The sequence below is a fragment of the Nannospalax galili genome, unplaced genomic scaffold (genome assembly GCF_000622305.1).
Source record: "Nannospalax galili isolate Female #2095 unplaced genomic scaffold, S.galili_v1.0 scaffold9, whole genome shotgun sequence".
In the NCBI taxonomy this organism is placed as follows: domain Eukaryota; kingdom Metazoa; phylum Chordata; class Mammalia; order Rodentia; family Spalacidae; genus Nannospalax; species Nannospalax galili.
In genome coordinates this window covers 6731527-6751630 of record NW_008360332.1, presented here as the reverse complement: position 1 = coordinate 6751630, position 20104 = coordinate 6731527, and the positions used below count along the sequence as shown (strand labels likewise).

Below are 20104 nucleotides of genomic sequence, written 5' to 3'. Positions count from 1 at the left end.
CATGTTATTATTTTTTCTCTGTGATTTTGACATGTGGATTTCTTTTGTAGTTTCTGATTCTTGTGTGAGACTCAGGCCTTCAAGTTTAGGTTTACTTCTTTTTGTGAACTTCATGTGTCTTTGTGGTTTATTTTTTGAGCATGAAAAGCTGGTTCATCTAAGCATCCAGTTCTCGCTTTTGATTTTATATTGGAGTGGCCAGATTGCTTTTTTCTTCAGGAGTTCCCACAGAGGCCCAATTCAAATGAGGGTCAGATGTTTTCACATTTTTCCTTCCAATTCTCTCTTTTGATTTTATATTGGAGTGGCCAGATTGCTTTTGTCTTTGGGAGTTCCCACAGAGGCCCATTTCAAGTGAGGTTCAGATGTTTTGAGGCTTTCTCCTAAAGTCTGCATCCCTCCAGGAATGATTTTGGCCTCAGGAATTTGGGGGTTTGACTGACCTGGGAGTCTGGCCCATGAAAGATGCTGGTCTAGGGCAGATGATGGCCATGCCACAAGAGATGCAAAGGCAGATGGGGCAAGAAGAGGCCCCAAGGCCTCCTGGGGACTGCACTGAGGAGCTGTGTTGGTCTGGATGCAAAGGATCAGGAAGAGGAAAGGTCAACCCCCACGTCCCAGAAAAAGGCTGGCAGGTGGTGCAGGCCCAGGGAAGCAGAGGGAGGTGAGAGCGGGCCAGGCCCAGAAGCAGTGTTCCCGGGGCCCAGAGAAGGCACTACATTGGTCTGGATGAAAAGGATCAGGAAGCAGTATTGGTTCCCCAGGTGTCAGCGGCCCCAAGGGAAGGAATGGGGCAAGACCTAAACTAGGAGGAGAGACCCACGGGGGAGATGGGAGGGTGAATGAGTCTGGGGGAGTCAATGCGCCTCACCTGAGAAATTTTTACACACATCTGGGTATATGAATGTATAAAATAGTATACAAATCAAACATTCCCTGATAAATAATTATCTTACAGCAGTTCTTTGGTATACATGTATTTTACCATTTATTAAAGGCAAAAGGAAATTAGCATTCTAATGAGATGAATATGCTTGTTTGCCTAACACAATTCAATCCAAAGATAAACTAATTCATTACTCACACACTGAGGGATAATAATAGGAAAATGGGAATAGTCTTTGTAATTAAACCATTGTTTCTATAAGAGCAGAAAACTTTGTATCTAGAATAAAAATACTGCAATTCATAACACAACAATCTCGAATGTGAGCTGACATGTTTTATGCGGCATTTATTGGCACTGTGTGGTGTGACAGCATGTGCAATGCAAAATGTACATTTTTGTGTTGAAATTCAAGGCTGCAGTGAAGTCATGCAACACAATGTAGGCAAAGATTGCCAGAAACACCTTGGATTCATTATCCATTTGATTTTGAATTCATTTTTGGTTGTTACGCATTCAGAAACCTTTTACTATTGCCAGATTTTTCATAACCCTCCCACATTCAGTTATATGATCCCATGTGGGAGGTCAAACCCACAGTTTAAGAAACTTTGGTCAAGGCCTAAGTGTTGGAGAAAATTTGAATAATGCAGGTTAAACTTAAAGATGCGTTAAAGCAGGAGTGGTGGTGTGTGCCTGCAGTACCCGCTATTGAGTACAAGGCCAGCCTAAGCAACCAGCCAGACCCCATTTCAAGGGGGTAAAAATGCTTAAAATGTGTTCTGTGTTTAGCCATTACATTGAGGGAGAATGATGAAATGCTCTTCCAGTATTCAAAAATGATTATGCAATTTATCAAAGAAGTCACGCCCATCATCCCAAACAAACAAAATTCCAAAAAACGGTCTCATTGTTTCATCTATGTTGTGAGCACTGACAGAGCTGCCTAGCGGCAGCTGAATCACAATACACTAATGTGTCAGTTGCCACCAGAAATGGACCTCAGATACATAAGCTCTGCAAAATGCAACAAAAGCATTTTCTATGAGAATCAATTACAAAATCTCCAGTGAAGAGCACTGTATATCTTAATATTATTTGTCAATTATATACTTGACCATCATTTATATCAGTAAAGTTTATAGTGAATGTGGATATACTATGTTGTATGTGACCCCTAATTTATCTGCTCAGTACTGCCTTAAGATCCAGGGCAAGTACTTTGAAGGTTTTGTCCTAGCCACCGAGGTCACAAATACAGTTATGGTATGTTACATAACTGGGAATCCCAATGATGATTCTTTTTACCCTGTTCCAGGAAAAGGAAAAAAAAAAAAGAATGCTTTTCTGCAAGCACAAACTCTTCCCTAACCGCCAGGCAACCCTTGCACTGCCAAGGAGTCTGGGTAGAGGACTTTGAATGCATAAGAGCAAAGACGTCATAATCATTGCAAAAGAAAAGAATGAGTGCATGCCCTACTGATGAGAGAACCAAGGGATCATTTACTCATCTGGAAAATAAGTATTAATCTGTCAGTGGTGGGGTCAGGATGGCAAAGTTGGTCCAGGGAGCCATTGCAAATGGTGCATATTTGGCCATTGGCTGTCTTTCATCTTGACGCCTACTCCTCAGTGCTCTAGAGGTCATAATGCCCTTCACTTGCTCTCTTTTCCCTTCCAAAGGCTTTGCTTTTTCCTTTACTTTAAAAAGGGGGGCGGGATTTTATCTGATCTGAGCTTGCATGGGACTTGTGCATACTGTCACCATTGCTGTGAGTTCATATGAGTAACTGACCAGCTGTCTGGAAGACTCTGTTTCCTTTTGGTCATCCACCCCCTCTAACTCTTACAATCTTTCCACCTCCTCTTCTGCAATTATCCCTGAACCTTGGGAAGCAGAGATCTGAAACAGATGTTCTATTTGGAGATAAACTCTCTGCAGCCTCTTGGTCTCTGCACATTGGTTAATTGTGGGTCTCTGTGTTAGTCGCCATCTGCTACATAAGGAAACTTCTCTGATGAGAGTTAAGAGATGCATTCATCCTATGTGTAGAATTTGCACTGAAGATGTGTCACTTAGGGTTCAGTGTCTCACAGACTCTTATTTTCTGTGTGTGACCAGTTCTGGAATTGTGTAATAGTCTCCGTCTATTGCAAGAAGAAGCTTCTTTGATGAGGGGTGAAAAGCACACTTGTCTGTAAATATGAGGATGTATATTTAAATAAAGTAAGAAGTTACTGGCCTAGGGGTGTGGCAAAAATATGTTTTTCTCTAGGATCTATGACCTCTCTAGCCATGTGTATTTGGCTGTTTACAGGACTGTATGCAAGCTTAAATCAGACAAAATCCCAGCATAGACGTAGTGGGTAAAAAAATCCCAACCCAGCCTAAGGAACTTTTGGCAATTGATGGCTGCTGGGAGGGGGAAAGACAGTGTCTTACAGGGTTGGGACTCTTGGTGGGCCCAGTGAATAAATCCATGCTGACGGACATTGGGGGTACACAATTCATACTCTATAGGCCATATATATAAAAGAGAGGTCATTAAATTAGGCGGGGGGTGGCAGGGGAATTGAACAGAGGGGAGTGGAGGGAGTGGATCTAAATGCCATCAAACTATACTGTATGAAAATTACAAAAACTCAATTTAAAAATAAAAATAAATAAATTAGCTCGAATGAAACCAAACCATGTAAGTACAGCATCAAGATGGCTTCAGATGCCAAATAGTCTCTGCCTAAAATGCATTTATATGCAAACTTTTCCAAATACACACATGCTAAACAAAAGGAAAAGTTAGCCCATAGGCTGCCAGTGAATGAATTGTGAGTCTGGTCTTTGAGGTGACAAGATGGTAGTTTGTTGTATCAGGATAAACATGGACATTTGAAGACAGACATACCCAAAACCTAGGTGGCCTTTCTAAATGTGTGACCTTGGACACATTGCTGAATCTCTTTACACTTTGGTGGTACCTTGGTTTACTCATGTAAAGACAGAGATTGTGCCACCCAGTGACAGGTTGCTGTGAGAAATGAAGAAAGAAGAGACGAACACATCCATTGTAGCAGTTGAGTGTTTCAGTTCTTTCCTGAGGATAAATAGCCCATGGCAACCTTGAAGATTGGCTGGCTCCAAAATCCAAGCAAAATCATCTTTGATGATGGGACTTAGGGAACTCAGATGGGATTTGGAATCACAATGGAAACAGAATTCTAGATGTGTCTATGAGAAAATTCCAGCATGAATGGGAGACAAGCTCCTGAGGCCCCACTCCTCAGTAAGGAGCTATTGGCAGTTGGTGGCTGTTTACAAAGGGAAAGTCATTTTTCTGTGGAATTGTGGACACACACACACACACACACACACACACACACACACACGCATACCAGCAGCACTAAATTAACTGAGTGGGTTATTTTTTAAGAAGTAAAACAAGGACATGAAATTGGAAGAGTAATATGTTGGGGGTAAAGTTTAGGAGAAGTTGAAAGAGGGCAATGGGGGGAGAATGGGGCAGAGGGTGAGATAGGTATGATTAAAATACATTGTATACGCATATAAAATTCTCAAACAGCCGGGCATGGTGGTGCACACCTTTGATCCCAGCACTCAGGAGGCAGAGGTAGGCAGATCTCTGTGAGTTCAAGGTCAGCCTGGTCTACATAGTGAGTTCCAGGACACCTGGGGCTACAGGAAGACCCTGTCTCAAAAAGACCAAAAAAAAAAAAATTCCCAAACAACAAATTTAAAATATTATTTTTAAAAAAGATACAGCTTAGAGAAGGCTAGGAATATAGCTTAGTGGTAGAGTGCTTGCCCTGGGTTCAATTCTCAGTGCGATTAATTAATTAGAAATAGCTTTCAGAATATATTCATTCTGAGCTTCTCTATGATTTTTTTTCCTGTGAAAGATTTTAAAATATGAAAACATGACAGCAGTTCTGTTATCCATAGTCATATTGGCTCAGCCTTAAAAGGATTGATAGGAACCTGGTGCCTACTGCATATCGTCAGGTGCTCAATAAACTCTTGATGAATGATAGTTATTTTAGATAACCAATAGCAACGAGAAGTAAGCTTGTGCTGTATCTCTCAGTGGACTATAATTAGTTGCTTTTGATATTGATTTAGTTTTAATGTGTTGAGAGAGATAAATCTATATATGCAGATGATAGTTGATAGAGAGATGTTGTTTGGTTGGTTTGTTATGTGTATCACTATTCAGCTTAAGTTGTGATCAGATAGATAGATAGATAGATAGATAGATAGATAGATAGATAGATAGATAGATAGATAGATAGATTGATGATAGATAGATGGATAACAGATAAAGATCAACTATGAGCAAGCCAAAAATATGCTTGGAATAGTTCCTAAATATTTTTAGATACTTTATGTCTTTGCTTCAGTATTTGACCAATTAAGTCCTAAACTGTCCTGTCCAACTACATAACCCAGGACTTTTTTTTATGTAATTGCTGAAACACAAAGCATGAGTAAGAAGCCAAAGAATGGCACTGCCTTCCAGTCCTTTGGATGAGAAAATTCCCAGAAATGTTGGGAACTGCCGGAAATGCCTGGTGAATATGACTAGCCGTGCAGATTCTCTCTGGCTGCGAGCCAACATGTTCCCACTCAGTTTTGTGGCAGCTCCTCTCTGGGGAGAGAGTCCAGTTTCTCCAAACCAGCAGCTGTGAGAGAGATCACCAGGACAACTCTGAGGCCGTGATGAGTCCCAGAGCCCTTTCCTCTCTAGGACTGAGTGCCTTCTTGGTTAAGAAATTACCTGTGATTTGGGTAACCGCTTCAGAGGATGCTGTGATAAGAATAGGAGGTAGGAATTTTCTAGGCAGTTAGGGTAAAAAGACCCCAAAGAAAAGTAGACAGTTTCTTGGCTAAGCCAAGAATGTCAAAAATATTTGGGAGCTTGTATCTAATCCCTAAAAGATTTTAGGGTTACCTCTTCAGAGTGCGGGAATGTTAGAGTAGCAAAAAGCCCATAAAAGAAAATTAAAAGAGTACATGAAGTTGTTCAGGAAAAAGTGATGGGGAGATATGGGAGGAGTTGGAGGAGAGGGAGTGGGCATGGATTTGATCAAAACTCCTTATATGCACATATGAAATTCTCAATAATGGTTTTGGGGGTTTTTTTGTTTTGTTTTTGTTTTTTTTTTGGTCTTTTTTTTTTTTTTGAGACAGGGTCTCCCTGTAGCCCCAGCTGTCCTGGAACTCACTATGTAGACCAGGCTGGCCTTGAACTCACAGAGATCCACCTGCCTCTGCCTCCCCAGTGAGTGCTGGGATTAGAGGCATGCACCACCACGCCCGGCAATAATGCTTTTTTAAAGTTAAAAAAAAAAAAAAAGAAGTTACCTGTGATATTTGTGAGGTTGGCTTTCTTTTTAGCCTTAAAATACCCTTCACCTCACACCGCCATTGTGCCTAGCCCACAGGGGCACTCCATAAAGACTGCTGAAGTGGACTGAACATCAGTGCTTTCGAATTCCGATGATCATCTCTCCAACTAGGTTATTCATAGTGTAATAATTTCACTGGCAAAAATCAGAGAGGACATTTGGAATGCAACTTGCCTTCTCAAATCTTCCTCCAGTAGCACTTAATGTTGAGCCTAAGGCCTCTCAGGATACAGAGGAATCTACGGAGAGGAATTTGGTGACGTGCAGAGAGGGTTTAGGTGCTTTCTGCTTTCGGTTCAGTGTAGGGTACTGTGAAAAGCCGGAAGTGCCCTCCGTAGTGTTAAAGCAGCACTTTCCAAAGAACTCTGGAACAAAGCCACCTACATCCTCAATCCTTTTTAAGGAAAAAAAAAAAAATGAAACAGAACAAATTGGCCCAACGGCTGCATTCTTGGGATATTTGAGACAATGCTCATCTTTTCACAAAGGCCTGAGCATCCACAGGGAGAGCAAGTTGGCCTTGCCATGGCTCAGCCCCAGGAAGTCTGGGACTCTGAAGTGCTACCTTGTCAGCTGGGATGGTGAGCTCATCTTCAGGTTCTCTCTCTCTCTCTCTCTCTCTCTCTCTCTCTCTCTCTCTCATATTGAAGAGATGTATTGTAAAACCTGCTTCTTTCTCGGTGAGCTCACTGAATTGTACATGTGCATGCATCTCCTGAACCTGGCTATACACAATGACAAGCTGTCTTATTGAGACAATAACATGTAAGAAAAGAAAATGAACACTGACAGGAAAAGAAAAGCCTGTTCTTCATCTAAAATGACAGAAATTCTTTGTGCTTAGAATGAGTGCCTTTATCTTTTCCAGGAAAAAACATTTCTTGTTTAGTATCTACAGTTACCATTTTCAAAACCTTTTAGAATGACTGACTACTGATGTAGATTTTGTGGTGGGTTTTTTTTTCTCTCAGTTGACCTGCACCTTTCACAGATCCATATGGAGCCTGCTCATTATTAAATGTCCTTTCTTACAGCATATTTTTAATGTGCCTCAAAATGATAACCAAAGGTGCCTCACTAAATTAATTGGAAGTATCTGCTAAGGTAGCCTTCGTGGTTTTGTTAAGGAATTTATTTTTAGAGCAACTCCCAGAAGAATTTATCAGTAAATTGCTTTGTATATTCTTGGCATAAAATTATCTCCAACCAAGAATATTATAATTCTTTTCCTCCTAATATTGAAAGAAAAATGAAACTATCTTCAAACAGTTCTAGCTTGGATATTGACCCCTATGTCAGTAATTTTAGGAGTGCTCCTGTCAGAAACTATAAAGTCGAAGATTCAGAAAGGGCGATGAGTTAAAGAGTGAAGAAAAGCAAAGATTAGAATTTCAAATAAATGCCGTTAACTGAAGAACAGCTCAAATGAGAGCCAAGGAGAGAGAAGAATGTCCACTCCAAGAGCCTGAGGGTGCGGGATGGAAATGAAGCCAAAGGAAAACTGAACCCGGAAGGAAATCTAGTCTCTGTTATTGACACTTTCTGATGTAGGCATAACCTTGGAGATTTTAGTCTGCTCCCTCACTGGTAAACAAGAAGTTGGCACTGGTAACACTTCCTCCAGAGTGCATGACATTCCAGTTTCTGCCCTGTCACCTCCAGACACATGTGAGTCAGATGGGCAGGTGGGAGATTTGACCGCACTGCTTAAGTGGGAAGAGAACCTGGAGAAGCCTCAAAGGTTTGGTGTGGCCATGCTTCTTTCTCTTTCAATGCATCTTTGTAGTTTATCTGGGCATAAAGAATACAGGAAGTCATCTGTATACCATGAATTGAACTGCAATCCCAACTGGCAGTTGTCTGGTGCTTTTAAATGGTTGAAACACCTCGCCTAAAAGTATTGGGCCAAAACATACAGTTCTCCCAAGTGCTTAGGGAATTAAGTCAATGAGAACAGTCAATTGTCTGGGTTTTCTTTATTGGTATCCTGTCTTGACCAGGTAGCAATAGCTGTACATACCATGTTCTAAGTACCTCTTTGAGGTCTTGAGTTTTGGGGCCTTGTCTTAATAGTCCTCTTGCCCTTTGAGCTATCTCAACTGGAAAGGTTAAGGAAGAGTCAAGTGAGATGATTAAGAGAGGTTTTAAATAGTAGAAGGTTGAAATCTACCTGTGTGAAATCTCAAAGTGGATCAAAGACCCTAATGTAAGACTTAAACTCTGAAACTCCTAGAAGAAAACATGGAGAAGACACTTTGAGTGTAGGCTTAGGCTATAAAACCATTGGTCACACACCAAAAAAGACCTAAAAGTAGAAGGAAGAGAAATGGGAAGAGAAAGCAGATCAGCCGGCGTGGAGGGGGCCAGGGAGGCAGTGGCGTGAACATGACCAAAATACATTATGTATATGCATGAGAATGTCATAGTGAAACTCACTATTGTATATAATTAATATGCTAATAAAACTTTCAAATAGGAAATTTGAGATTAGCTGAAAAAAAGGAAAAATGTTCAGCCTGGTGCCCTGCTTTATCTTACTGCAATATTACTATTTGTGGTGCTGGTCTCTTGGGAAACTGGGCCTTTTTCTTATTCATTTTCATGTCCCTCCACGTCCCATATCAGACCTGGGCTCATCCACACTCAGGGTATTTCCCTTTACATGCAGGATATTTCGTTATCAGGTTAGTACTGACATCTTTCCACCTTTGCCATAGTCCATACAAGGAGGAATGAATGATTTGCCTAACTGGGTAGACCAGAAAGGGCTTTCTTCATTAATTTTCTAAAGGGAGCATGGAGTCTTTCACTCTTCTGTGTCACAAATCTGGTGTGGAATCCAGTCCGGTACTTTCCAGGGCCGTGTCAACAAGTCTGCCCAGTAATATGAGCACTCTGCGCACAAACACTGAAGGGTAAAAAGATCCCTGTTGGAAAGATGGGTTAGAACCAAATTGTAGAAAATATATTATACCCCCATGGATGACGCTGGCACGGATCCTTTTTTTCACATTTATTTGTGTGTCTATTTGTGTATGTACGTGCACACACATGCACATGCCGCAGGACCATGACAACACATGTGGAGGTCAGAAGAAAACTTGTGGGACTTGGTTCTCTCCCTGGTCCTGGGATCAAACTCAGGTTGTCAGGCTTGGAAGCAAGCACCTTTACCCACTGAGCCATCTTACCAGGCCCCAGCAGATCCCTTTTAACATGCCCAAATTGACAAGAAATGAAAACATGCCCAGCATGCTGGGTTTGATCCCCGGCACCGCAAGAAAAAAGAATGGGAACGTTATACACAACCAATTCTAATATAAATGCTTAGAAATGCTGCTTTGCTTTTGGTGTCTGAGAGTTTGGGCAACTCTGTGTTGAGAAGATAAAAACTAGGTATCCCACGAGGCATGGTGACGCATGCCTTTAATCCCAGCACTCAGGAGGCGGAGGCAGAGGCAGGCAGATCTCTGTGAGTTCAAGACCAGCCTAGTCTACATACTGAGTTCCAGGCCAGCTGTGGCTACAGGGAGACCCTGTCTGAAAAAGACCAGAAAAAAAAGGGGGGTTATCCATGTTTTAAATTCTGTATGGCGTACACTTGGGATCTTTCTAAAGCTATTTTAAACTAAGATTTAATTATTATAAATGCATCATTTGGGGGAAAAAGACCTGCTAACTCAGTTTTTCTCCACGTGTAGTTCAGGCCTCCACCTCAGGGTCATCTGGACACTTGTCAACTTCAATGTACACAGAAGAACAAAAAGTGTGTGTGCATGAGTGTGTGTATATGTGTGCATGTGTAAATATATGTATGTGTGAATTATGTGCATGAATGTTTGTATGAGTGTGAATGTGTGTGTACATGAATGTGTTTATGTGTGTGAATGTGTTTGTATGTGCATGCATGTGACTATATGTGTGGTATGTTGATGTGTGTATGAATATGCATGTGAATGTATGTATGAATGTGAACATGTGTGCGTGTATGTATGAATGTGTGTGTGTGTATGTGTGAATGTGTATGTGGCTAAATCTCATTCACTGACCATCCTTACTGCAATAGTCTGTCTTTTCTAAAGACTGGAGCAGCTTTCTCATCAAAGAACATCATCAGAACTCCTGCTGGACCTTATTATGCACTTGGCCATTTTATGTATTGCTGATGTGTCTTATGAACGAAAACTAAAACTGGATCATTTTAAACCTTAAAAGCAGAGACAGACACACCCTTTAAAAGAACAAGAACACTTTCAATTTCCCCCAAGAATCATAGCTTAATCAAGTTTTCCTCTTCTGGTTCTAAGTGACTGAGGTGACAGCTAGGAACTTGAACCACAATGCTCTAAGGCAGCACTTGCAAGTTTGTATCCCACCCCACTTGCATGTGAAAATTGAGAAGCTTTACTTGCGCTGCTTTGTGTCTTTTTACAGATCATGCAACAAATGAGTGACCATCGTTATGACAAGCTCACTGTGCCTGATGACGTGGCTGCCAACTGTATATATCTAAATATCCCCAACAAAGGACACGTCTTGCTGCACCGAACCCCAGAAGAGTATCCAGAAAGTGCAAAGGTAAAAGCACCACCTCTCCTGCAACTGGCCTTCCTGGTGACCTTTTCCTGATAGAATGACAAAAGGGGTTTTCCTTTTCCTCTACACATATCAAAACATTGAAACAGCAGAAGGGATCATTCAGAACACATCAAGGATGGTATATTTAATTTTTCTGATTCATGCCACTGGTCTATTCATGCCACTGCCTCCTATTCAAAGTTGTTCAGGTAACTCCAAGGTAACTTAGTTGGTAGGGTGCTCAGTTAGTGTACAAAAAGTCCTGGGTTTTGTCCCTAAGACTGCACAAGCAGGGTACAATGACACACACACACACACACACACACACACACACACACACACACACACACACACACACACACCTGTAATCCCAGCACTTTAGAGGTGGAGGCAGGAGGAACCGAAGCTGGAGATCATCCTCAGCTACATAATGAGTTTGAGGTCAGCCTGGGCTACAATGAGATGCTTTTAAAAAATGAAAAAAAAAAGAGAGAGAGAGAGAGAGAACTCCAACCACCCAAATCTACACTGCAGTTCTGAGTATGCATTAGATGCTCTTTAAGCATGACATCCAACAATCATATTCTTAATTGTGTTACTGATTTCTGACAAATTCGAGCTGCTCTTTAGCAAAGACTCATTTGCTTCTTAAGGCAGAGGAGCATGAGTGACCCAGAAAAGTGAGTGCTCACTGGCAAAGCTTTAAAAAGAGGGGGCTACCCATCCTAGAGGGTGGGAAGGTCGAGCAGGAACAAGCTGGCCAATCTCACCACGAGTCTCTGCTTTGTGTTCCAACAAGGATGTCATCCCTGGAAGCCGGCGTTTTTCCTCTAAGGAAATCTCAGTTGTCTTTCAGAGCACTCTTCTGGTTTCACTGTACCTGTAATCATTTCTGTTTCATCCTAACAAGCATTGGTAACCATGTTCAGCCATAAATTTTTCAGTTGTCCATAATTTCTAGACTTTCTGACATCTTCAGCTCTGCCCAGAGGAACATAGTGTTTACTACAATAATACAGAAGAACCTTCAGTATCCATTGACGTTTTTATGTCTTGTGCTTTGAAAACTTTGTTTTTTGCCACTATGTGTGTGTGCGTGTGTGTGCGTGTGTGTGCGTGTGTGTGCGTGTGTGTGCGTGTGTGTGTGTGCGCGCGCGCGCGCACATGGAGGCCAGAGAAAACCTCAGAAGTCATCCTTCAAGTGCTTTCCACCTTTTTTTTTAGACAGGATCTCCCACAAGGCTGGAACTCACCAAGTAGGCATAAGCTAGGCTGACTGGCCAGCGAGCCCCAGGCATCCACCTGTGTCCACCTCCCCAGTGCTGGGATTGCAAGCATGTGTCACCAGAGCCCAGAGTTTTTTCACACGGGTTCTGAGTATAGAGCTCAGATCTTTATGCTTGCAAGACAAGCACTTTCCCAACCAAACCATTTCTTGTTCTACTTTTCAAATTTGCATTACTGTCATGACTAGCTTTACCCTCTCACCATGGTCACTCAGCAGATTAAACGGGAGTGAGGGAATTAACAGAGTTAATTTTGCCCTACTTCTATGGCAGAAGAGTAAACATGAGGAAAATATAGGATTCTTGATATCAGACTCAGACTGAAGCAACTCTTAGGTGAACAATGGATCTTTTGTTTTCAAAAATATTTTGTTATTTTTATTTTATGTGTATGAGTGTTTTGCCTGCATGTGAGTGTACCATGTGTATGCAATCCTGCGGCGGTCAGAAGAGGGCGTCAAATCCCCTGGAACTGGAATTATGAATCATTGTTAGCTGCCATGTGAGTGCTGGGACTCCAACCCGGGTCCTCAGGAAGAACAGCAAGTGCTCTTAACTGCTGAGCCATCTCTCCAGCCCTGAACAATAGATTCTATAGTTTTATGTGCTCAGGATTTAAAATGTGGGCTCCTGGGCCCCCATCCTAGACTCTGCAACATAAGCAAGATCCCAGCTCAGACAACCCACTTTGAGGACTTCCCTGCCTCTTCAGCCTCATCAATCACCTAGCAACAGGGTATCATTCTCTGCCTCCTAGTCCAGCCCAGGGTCTGTCAACAGTAGGATGACATCAGTAACACCCCTGCTTACCAAGGCTTCTCTTGTGCCAGGTATGCTCTAAACATTATCTTATTTAGTCCCCATAAAAGCCCTATAAGGGTAGTAGTATTATCCCAGCCTTCCAGAAACATACACAAGTTCACAGGGATGTCACTTAGCTGAAACCATAGCAGCAAGTTGACAGAACTAGATTAGGAACCCAGCTGGCTCCAGAGCTCCAACCAATGCACTGAATTTTAAGGAACATAGTGTTTCCTGAAGAATCACAGTAGATTGCTTTTAAGCAGCATTTTCAAATGATTTTGTTTTTTAAAGTGTGCTTTGTTTGATCACAGGGGGGAAAATCTGTGGGCTGTTAATTAGATGTTTTGACACATACTTTCCTTTATGGTTGAAAGATGCTATAAAATTCACACCTACAACTTAAACACAGTGTGACCTGCAGTATACGCTTAGGTTGCATTCCATCATGTTTTTCTAGTGGAATCCGTAAGGAAAGAAACATGAAAGTAGAAAGTGTCTTAAAGTGAAGAGAGGAATGTTCACACTGAGCACAGAACCGTGGGCTTTTGATTATCACTTAATTGAGGAACGGCAGTGGCAGAAGGAGGCATCTCTAGCAACAATCATGTTGATGACACATCTTTGGCTTTGAGGTTAAAATACAAAACAAGTGGTTAACCAATTATGACCGGCTCTGGGGGAGGGTTGCAGGCCATGTGTATCTTAAGGTTAAATTAAAAAAAGCAAAGAGGCACAAACCGAATTATTTATACCTGGGGGTCATAAAAAAGGTCAAGATGTAATTCTCCCATCTCTCCTCTCCCCTTGATTCCTACTGCGTTACAGGTTTATGAGAAACTGAAGGACCATCTGCTGATCCCTGTGAGCAATTCTGAAATGGAAAAGGTGGACGGATTGCTCACCTGCTGCTCAATTTTAATTAACAAGAAGGTAGACTCCTGAGCTTCGAGTCCCTCCGTGGTAGCCAGCAAAGTGGCCTAAGCCAGGCCAATGGCTCTGTACCCACTCCTGTTGTTTTCCTTGACAATCTACTGTGCCACTATGCTACTAACTCTTGTTTACAAAAAAATTAATTCCAATTTTAATTGCTTCATTTTCTGAGCCCCCCCCCCTTCCTTTTACGGTGGTACCTAACCTGTGGATTTACTAAATGAATTAAGCAACCTAGAAAACATAGAACTAAAGAGTCATTGAAATGTGATTAATAGTGGTATGGAAACACTCATTTCCATGTTTGTATTATTATTGTACAAATCATTTAGTTGCAGTGTATTACAAAAAGTGTTGATCAGCCAGATAAGCTAGGGATTTTTTTTTGCCTATATCATAAATCATATTTTGTTCCTATGAGATTTCCAGGGTTCTCTACATTTTCCTTTCTTCCAAACTCTGAAAACCTTTTCCCCAGATACTTTCTTTGGCCTTTCCCATTTCTCTCACAGCCACCTTGACCTTGGGTAAAATCCAAGAACTTCTGAAGGTTCACCCTATGTGCATTGTTCCACCTCACGGCCACATCTTCTGCCATAACCCTGTTCTCCCTCCCCTAGAGGAGAACACAAGCTCCTCAGTAGAAGTGTGACCCAACTTAGAGTGGCTGACTGGGGAGGTATGGACTACACAGAGGCATATCGTGACAGGGTTTGCCCCAGAGACCTAAAATTCCAGTAGAAGGAGGGCACCACACTAGGAAGGTAAGTGGTTGGTAGGGGAAGGAAGATCACGAAGCCTGGAAACACGCATGGGTTCACCTTGGAAAGTCTCTGAGTCACATGCCATGAATTTTGCCTAGTGACTGGTCCTATAAGAACAAGGAAGAAGGTCTCATTTTTTTTTTTTTCTGACTCACCTTGTATCTACTCTTTGCAATCATCAAGATCTAGCCAAGTCATTTCCTTCAAAAGAGACATAGCATCTAAAATGATTATTGATGGTCTAATGAGAGCCAGCAGGAGCCGCCCCCACCTCTTTGGTCAAGGAGCACGGTCAGGAAATGGTATCTAAAGCCAACTTAGACAATGCATGAGTGTACTTTGAAATATCCATGAATGTTTACTGTGGAATTCAATTAAAACTTCTTTCCTCTCTAGCCTTCACATTACACAACTTCCAGCTGACATGGGTCTCTTACAAAGAACAATGCCACAGAGAAGGAAGAGAACATTCTTTTTTCTTAAAGCTGAATCAGGTCAGGGACATGGTAATTTCCAAGGCCATCCAGGCATGTCTTCAACCTTCCTAGTCATCTCTACCTTCCCTGTGCTGTGTATGGCTCGTTGTTTAACATTTAAAACCAGGGAGACAAAGAAAGGCTACTTCAAATCTATCTCTGGTCACCTCTGTAATCAGAGTTCCTTATACTGATGACCATCGAGAGAATTGCCTTCCCTCCCTTTTCCCTCAGTAGATGCAGGTAAGGAGTCCCTGAGAAAATCAAGGCATCCTTAACCACTGTCTGTCTTTTACATGTATTTGACAGCTCTTTGAAGAAATTGCTTCTGTTCTCTCTCTTCTTTATTGTCTAAATTTGGATTCATTTCACATGCAAATATCTTAGTACATCCTGTGAATGAACCATATCTTGGTCACTATCAAATTTCAAAACATCTCATCCTAGATGAATAATATGAATAATATGTTCTTAACAGAGAGACTGGATGTTAGCCACATGCCCAAGTTAATAAAGAAATAATGCTTTCAGCAATCATGGTTGCCCTTTTGGGTTAAATCTGGCCCTATACTAGCAAAAAGGAGAAATTCTCCCTGTGAGAGCTGACCATCTCAAAAAAAGAAAAAGCACTGGAAAAACACCCCACCAAGCCAGTTTAGGCTAACCGACATAATGTTCAACAGTATTCCCTCGGTCATCCCAGATTAAAGAATTGTTCTCCATTAGGGTGAACAGATTCTTCTTTGTAACAGTGTGTTCTCCCAAAGGTGGTTTTCCATTTTCCCTCTGCGTCCTTCTTTCCTTGTTTGTCTTGAGAAATCGCTTAGAATCTCTGTGCCTCTCTTTCCATCTTAGCTCTTTGCTGCTGTTATAAACTGGCCTGACTACTTTGGACTCTCTGTGTGATTCGGTGATGTTAAACCCAAAACACTTGCAGCACAGTAGTATTACTGCTGTGACGTTCTCATCAGCATAATGTTACCTTTGAAAAGGAAAGACGCTTGCTACCTAAGTTCTTTTCTTGTCCATTGTGACTTACAAAAACTGCTTTTTGACGTTATAAAGACATGGGGAATTATATTTAAATAAGTATAAGTCAGAATTATTTGCTCAGTATGATTCAATTTAATGAAAGAATATACAGCGAATTCATAATTCAGCATTGTCTTCAGTGATGGATTGCTGTAGGAATTGGTGGCAGACCCCTCTGTTACATGTTGATTGCTATTATACACTACTATGAACTGATTACTAAGGCCATCTCTTCATCTCTAAGAAGGGAAATTAGTCTGTAGTTGATAGTGTGACTTACGTAGGGTTGCATGTCAGTCTTTGTAACTATTCACTCTTTAACAAGCTACAGAACTCAGACATGATTTCAACATGGTGTTAGGTTTGTGCTTTTTTCTCTTCCTGCCTATCATCTTCCAGACAGTGTGTGGTTAGCCAGTCTGTGTGCCAAAACCAGTCATGCCTCCCATGGCCCATTGGTCCAGAAGAGGTCTGCACCAATGTTAGTCTCTTGCTGCCTGATCCTACATGTACGCCAGTTATGATGGAATAAAGTGTGAGTTGTGCTTGTGCTCGACAGCGTCTGTCTCTTTTTTGCAACGTTGACCTCTGTGGAGAATAAAATCACCCTGTTACTTTCAGGGAGGGTGTTTTCTCTCTTGTCCTATAGGCTGTGGAATTGGAAATGTGGTGCCTATAAATCAACTGCCATCAAGGCTTGGGCTAAGATGGTATTTGAAATGCTGCTTCACACTTGAGGCGCCTCAGAGAGCAGGTATTCTCGATGCTGGGCCAGGAGAGCTTGCTTTCACCTGTGCCTCTCCATAAACGGTACCTGTCTCTTCTTCCCTTCTACTGCTAACCCTGGATGGCATTATGGCATTCAGTTTTGGGAGCAGCTGAATTATTTTTCTTTCTTTGTTCATGCTGGGGAGCAAAGTGGGATAGCAAGGGGAAGGGAGGGAGAGGAGAGAGTAAATATGGTCAGAGTACATGATATACTTATGAAAACGTCGTTGTGAAACCCATCCTGTGAACAATTACTGTAGACCCAGAAAAAAATTTTGAAATGTTTTGTTTTTCGTTTGTTTTAGAGTCAACATTTTAAAGGTTGTTTTTTATGAGGCTTTTTATTTCCAATAACTTTCTGTAATCTGAAAGAGCTGTATTTTTATTAAAAAATAATAACTATTCACTGTAAAAATCAAATCCATGCCATGCAAAAATGCTATTAAAAAATAATAAAGGTAGGAGCCAGCAAGATAATTCAGCGGGTAAAAGTGCCAACAATCCAAGCTTCACAGCCTGAGTTCAAGTCCCAAATCCATGTAAAGGTGGAAGGAGAAAACTGACTCCCACAAGTTTTCCTCTCGCCTGCACTGTGGCATGCGCACAGCCATGCCTAAGAAATAAAATTTAATTTTTTTGTATTAAAGAAAAATTACCCAAAATTTCATCACCCAGAGATAATTGCTGTTATCATTTCAGAAGTTACCACACATTTATGAACATAAATATTGAATAATTTTACATCATCATCTAGAGTCTGTTTTCTTTGTTTAGCAATGCATTATGGGCGTCTTTCCACCTCAGTAAACACCAATCTATATTATCAATCTTTTTGAGACAGCGTCTCCCTGTAGCCCCAGCTGGCCTGGAACTTGCTATATAGACAAGGCTGGCCTCAATCTCACAGAGATCCTCCTGCCTCTGACTCCTGAGTGCTGGAACCATATATCATCACCCTTAACAGCCCCAAAACATTCCATAGTGCAGCTATTGAGTGATCCTTTCTAAATTACACTGTTACATCACATCACACCTGGCCAGTATGCCCATACTGTCTTTACTCAAGGGTCATCAGGCTGCCAAACCTTATTGCTTATGAGCTTCCACACAGCCCCATAGTTAGTTCAGTCTTATAAATGAATGGTACATGGCAATGTTTGCCAGGTGCACAGAAGCAGTCCTAAAACTTTTTGGGGAAGTTGCTGATGTAATCTTACTTTCTGTTGATAGTGTTACATTAACTAGCTCTCTGTTATCTAGATTGACACTGACCTTGAGCTCAATGCCAAGTGCCATCTCTCCAAACCCCAACAGGAAACGAAACCGTCCCAGTGAGTGCCCGAGTACACTGCTCGTCACCCAGAAGAGGGGGCAGGAGGGGGCTCTTTAATGGAAGCCTGTATGGCAAGGATTCTCTTGCTCCCAGCTTTCCAAATGGATGAATATCCTTTCAGGACAAGCTACAGCTTCTAGAAATGGGAATTTTTCTGAAGAATACGAATCAATATTAGTTTTAGACAAGTACCCTTGTCAAGCCCTGAACTGCATACAGCTCCTGTCCTTTCAGAAGTAGCTGGATATTTGGAAGAGGCAGGGAAGGAACACCACAAATGCACAAATATTTTGGGATGTGTTTAACCACAAAAAGGGGAGTTACCAAGAGGGTGCTAGGAAGAGTAACCTATTGCATTTTTTGGAGTGGATGTAACGTGCAGTTCACAGTTCAGTGCAGTGCAGTGTGTGTGTGTGTGTGTGTGTGTGTGTGATCAGTGTGGGGGTAGAAGGCTTCCAGGCTAAGCGACCAACTTGAGGAGAGGTGTAGTGGGAACAAGCGGTGTACACTTCAGAAGCAAGTATTGGTTGTGCCGATTACACATACGAGGCCCTTGGGAAACGAGTCACAGACCCTGCCTTCCTGCAGAGGGCATGTGGCAAAGAAGACAAGGAAGACAGACACTAAACAAACCACGGCAAGAGTGGTGGGCATTAAGAAGGGTGCTCAGAACAGATAGTAGAGGTGAGCAAGATCTGTTTCACTAAAACCCTGAGAAACATAAAGGCACAGTGAGACGATGCAGGTTGGAATGCGGAGGGCCCTGTCTGGTAGTCGGACTGCACCTGGCAGTCTTTTAGGGTTCCCCAAGGACATTTGGATCTGACAGTGATAGTGGAGCTTAACCTGGCAGCATTATAAAGGAAGAGTGGAAACTGAGAAAGACTAGTGTTTCTCTATGTTTGATTTCTCCAAGTCTAGTTTATTTAAACATCTCTTCTTACCATCAAAGCAAAGCCTGAAAGCCAAGCAATTAACTCTCCGTCTATTGCTATCCTGACAAAAAAAAGAAAAGATTAATAACATCTTCCCCTCCAGCTCCAAAGGGACATTTTCAATGCAAATGAGATAAAAGAACTGAAGGGTTCTTTGGACAAGAGGTATAATGTAAATATCATTATCATCATCATTATCCTCATTAACTCTTATCACAGCACGTTTGGATCCCATCAAATGTCAACTTCTATTTGAAACATCAATCAAGCAGTCCAGAAATAACTCGGGGCTTTCATCATTGATGCCTCTGAGCTGGCCTGACAGCTTCCAAGGTGAATTCACAGGTGTCCTTGGCATCTGATGTGGCTGATCCATTAACCTGTTAGGAAAATTCATTAGGAAATTGTTGACCAGGTGGAATGTTCCTTGCTCTCTTCTCCTGCACAAAGTTATTTCTAACTTAGTGAAAGCTGGGTTACTTTTAGCACATGGTGTCTAGGGTTATTGGCTGTTAGAGACCATTGAAGTACCAAATATGTAAACATCACTATAAATAAATACTCAAAGGAGTATGCCAGGGAGCCACTTGGTAAAATGGTGCGTAGGCTGGCTCCTGACATGATGCTTAGAAGCAATGATGTGTCTCTAGATGATGGGAAGCCCCTTCTATTTATAGGTAGCAGCTTCAATTGTTTTGTTAAAATAGAAAAAGGGCTTGGGTGAATTAACACAGATTTAAGAAGGGAGTTTACTTTTTCCCAGGCTTAATTTTTTTTCCAGTTGGAGATAAAAAGATGAATAAGGGACTAGAGAGATGGCTCAGTGGTTAAGAACACTGGCAGCTCTTGCAGAGGACTCCAGTTCAAATCCAGTCACCCATATGACAACTA

At 41.7% G+C, this 20104-nt stretch overlaps 1 protein-coding gene across 2 annotated transcripts in view; it reads left to right on the top strand.

Annotated features, from left to right (window-relative positions):
- Positions 1 to 16733, top strand: part of Ddah1 (dimethylarginine dimethylaminohydrolase 1) — a 151004-nt gene extending 134271 nt beyond the window's left edge. For both annotated transcript variants that reach the window (XM_008826245.2, XM_029560283.1), the window contains exons 5-6: positions 10742 to 10885; positions 13801 to 16733. In XM_008826245.2, the coding sequence (XP_008824467.1) occupies positions 10742 to 10885; positions 13801 to 13917 (261 nt within the window). In that variant the 3' untranslated portion in view covers positions 13918 to 16733. The remainder of the gene's footprint in view (positions 1 to 10741; positions 10886 to 13800) is intronic.
- Positions 16734 to 20104: the final 3371 nt, after the last annotated feature.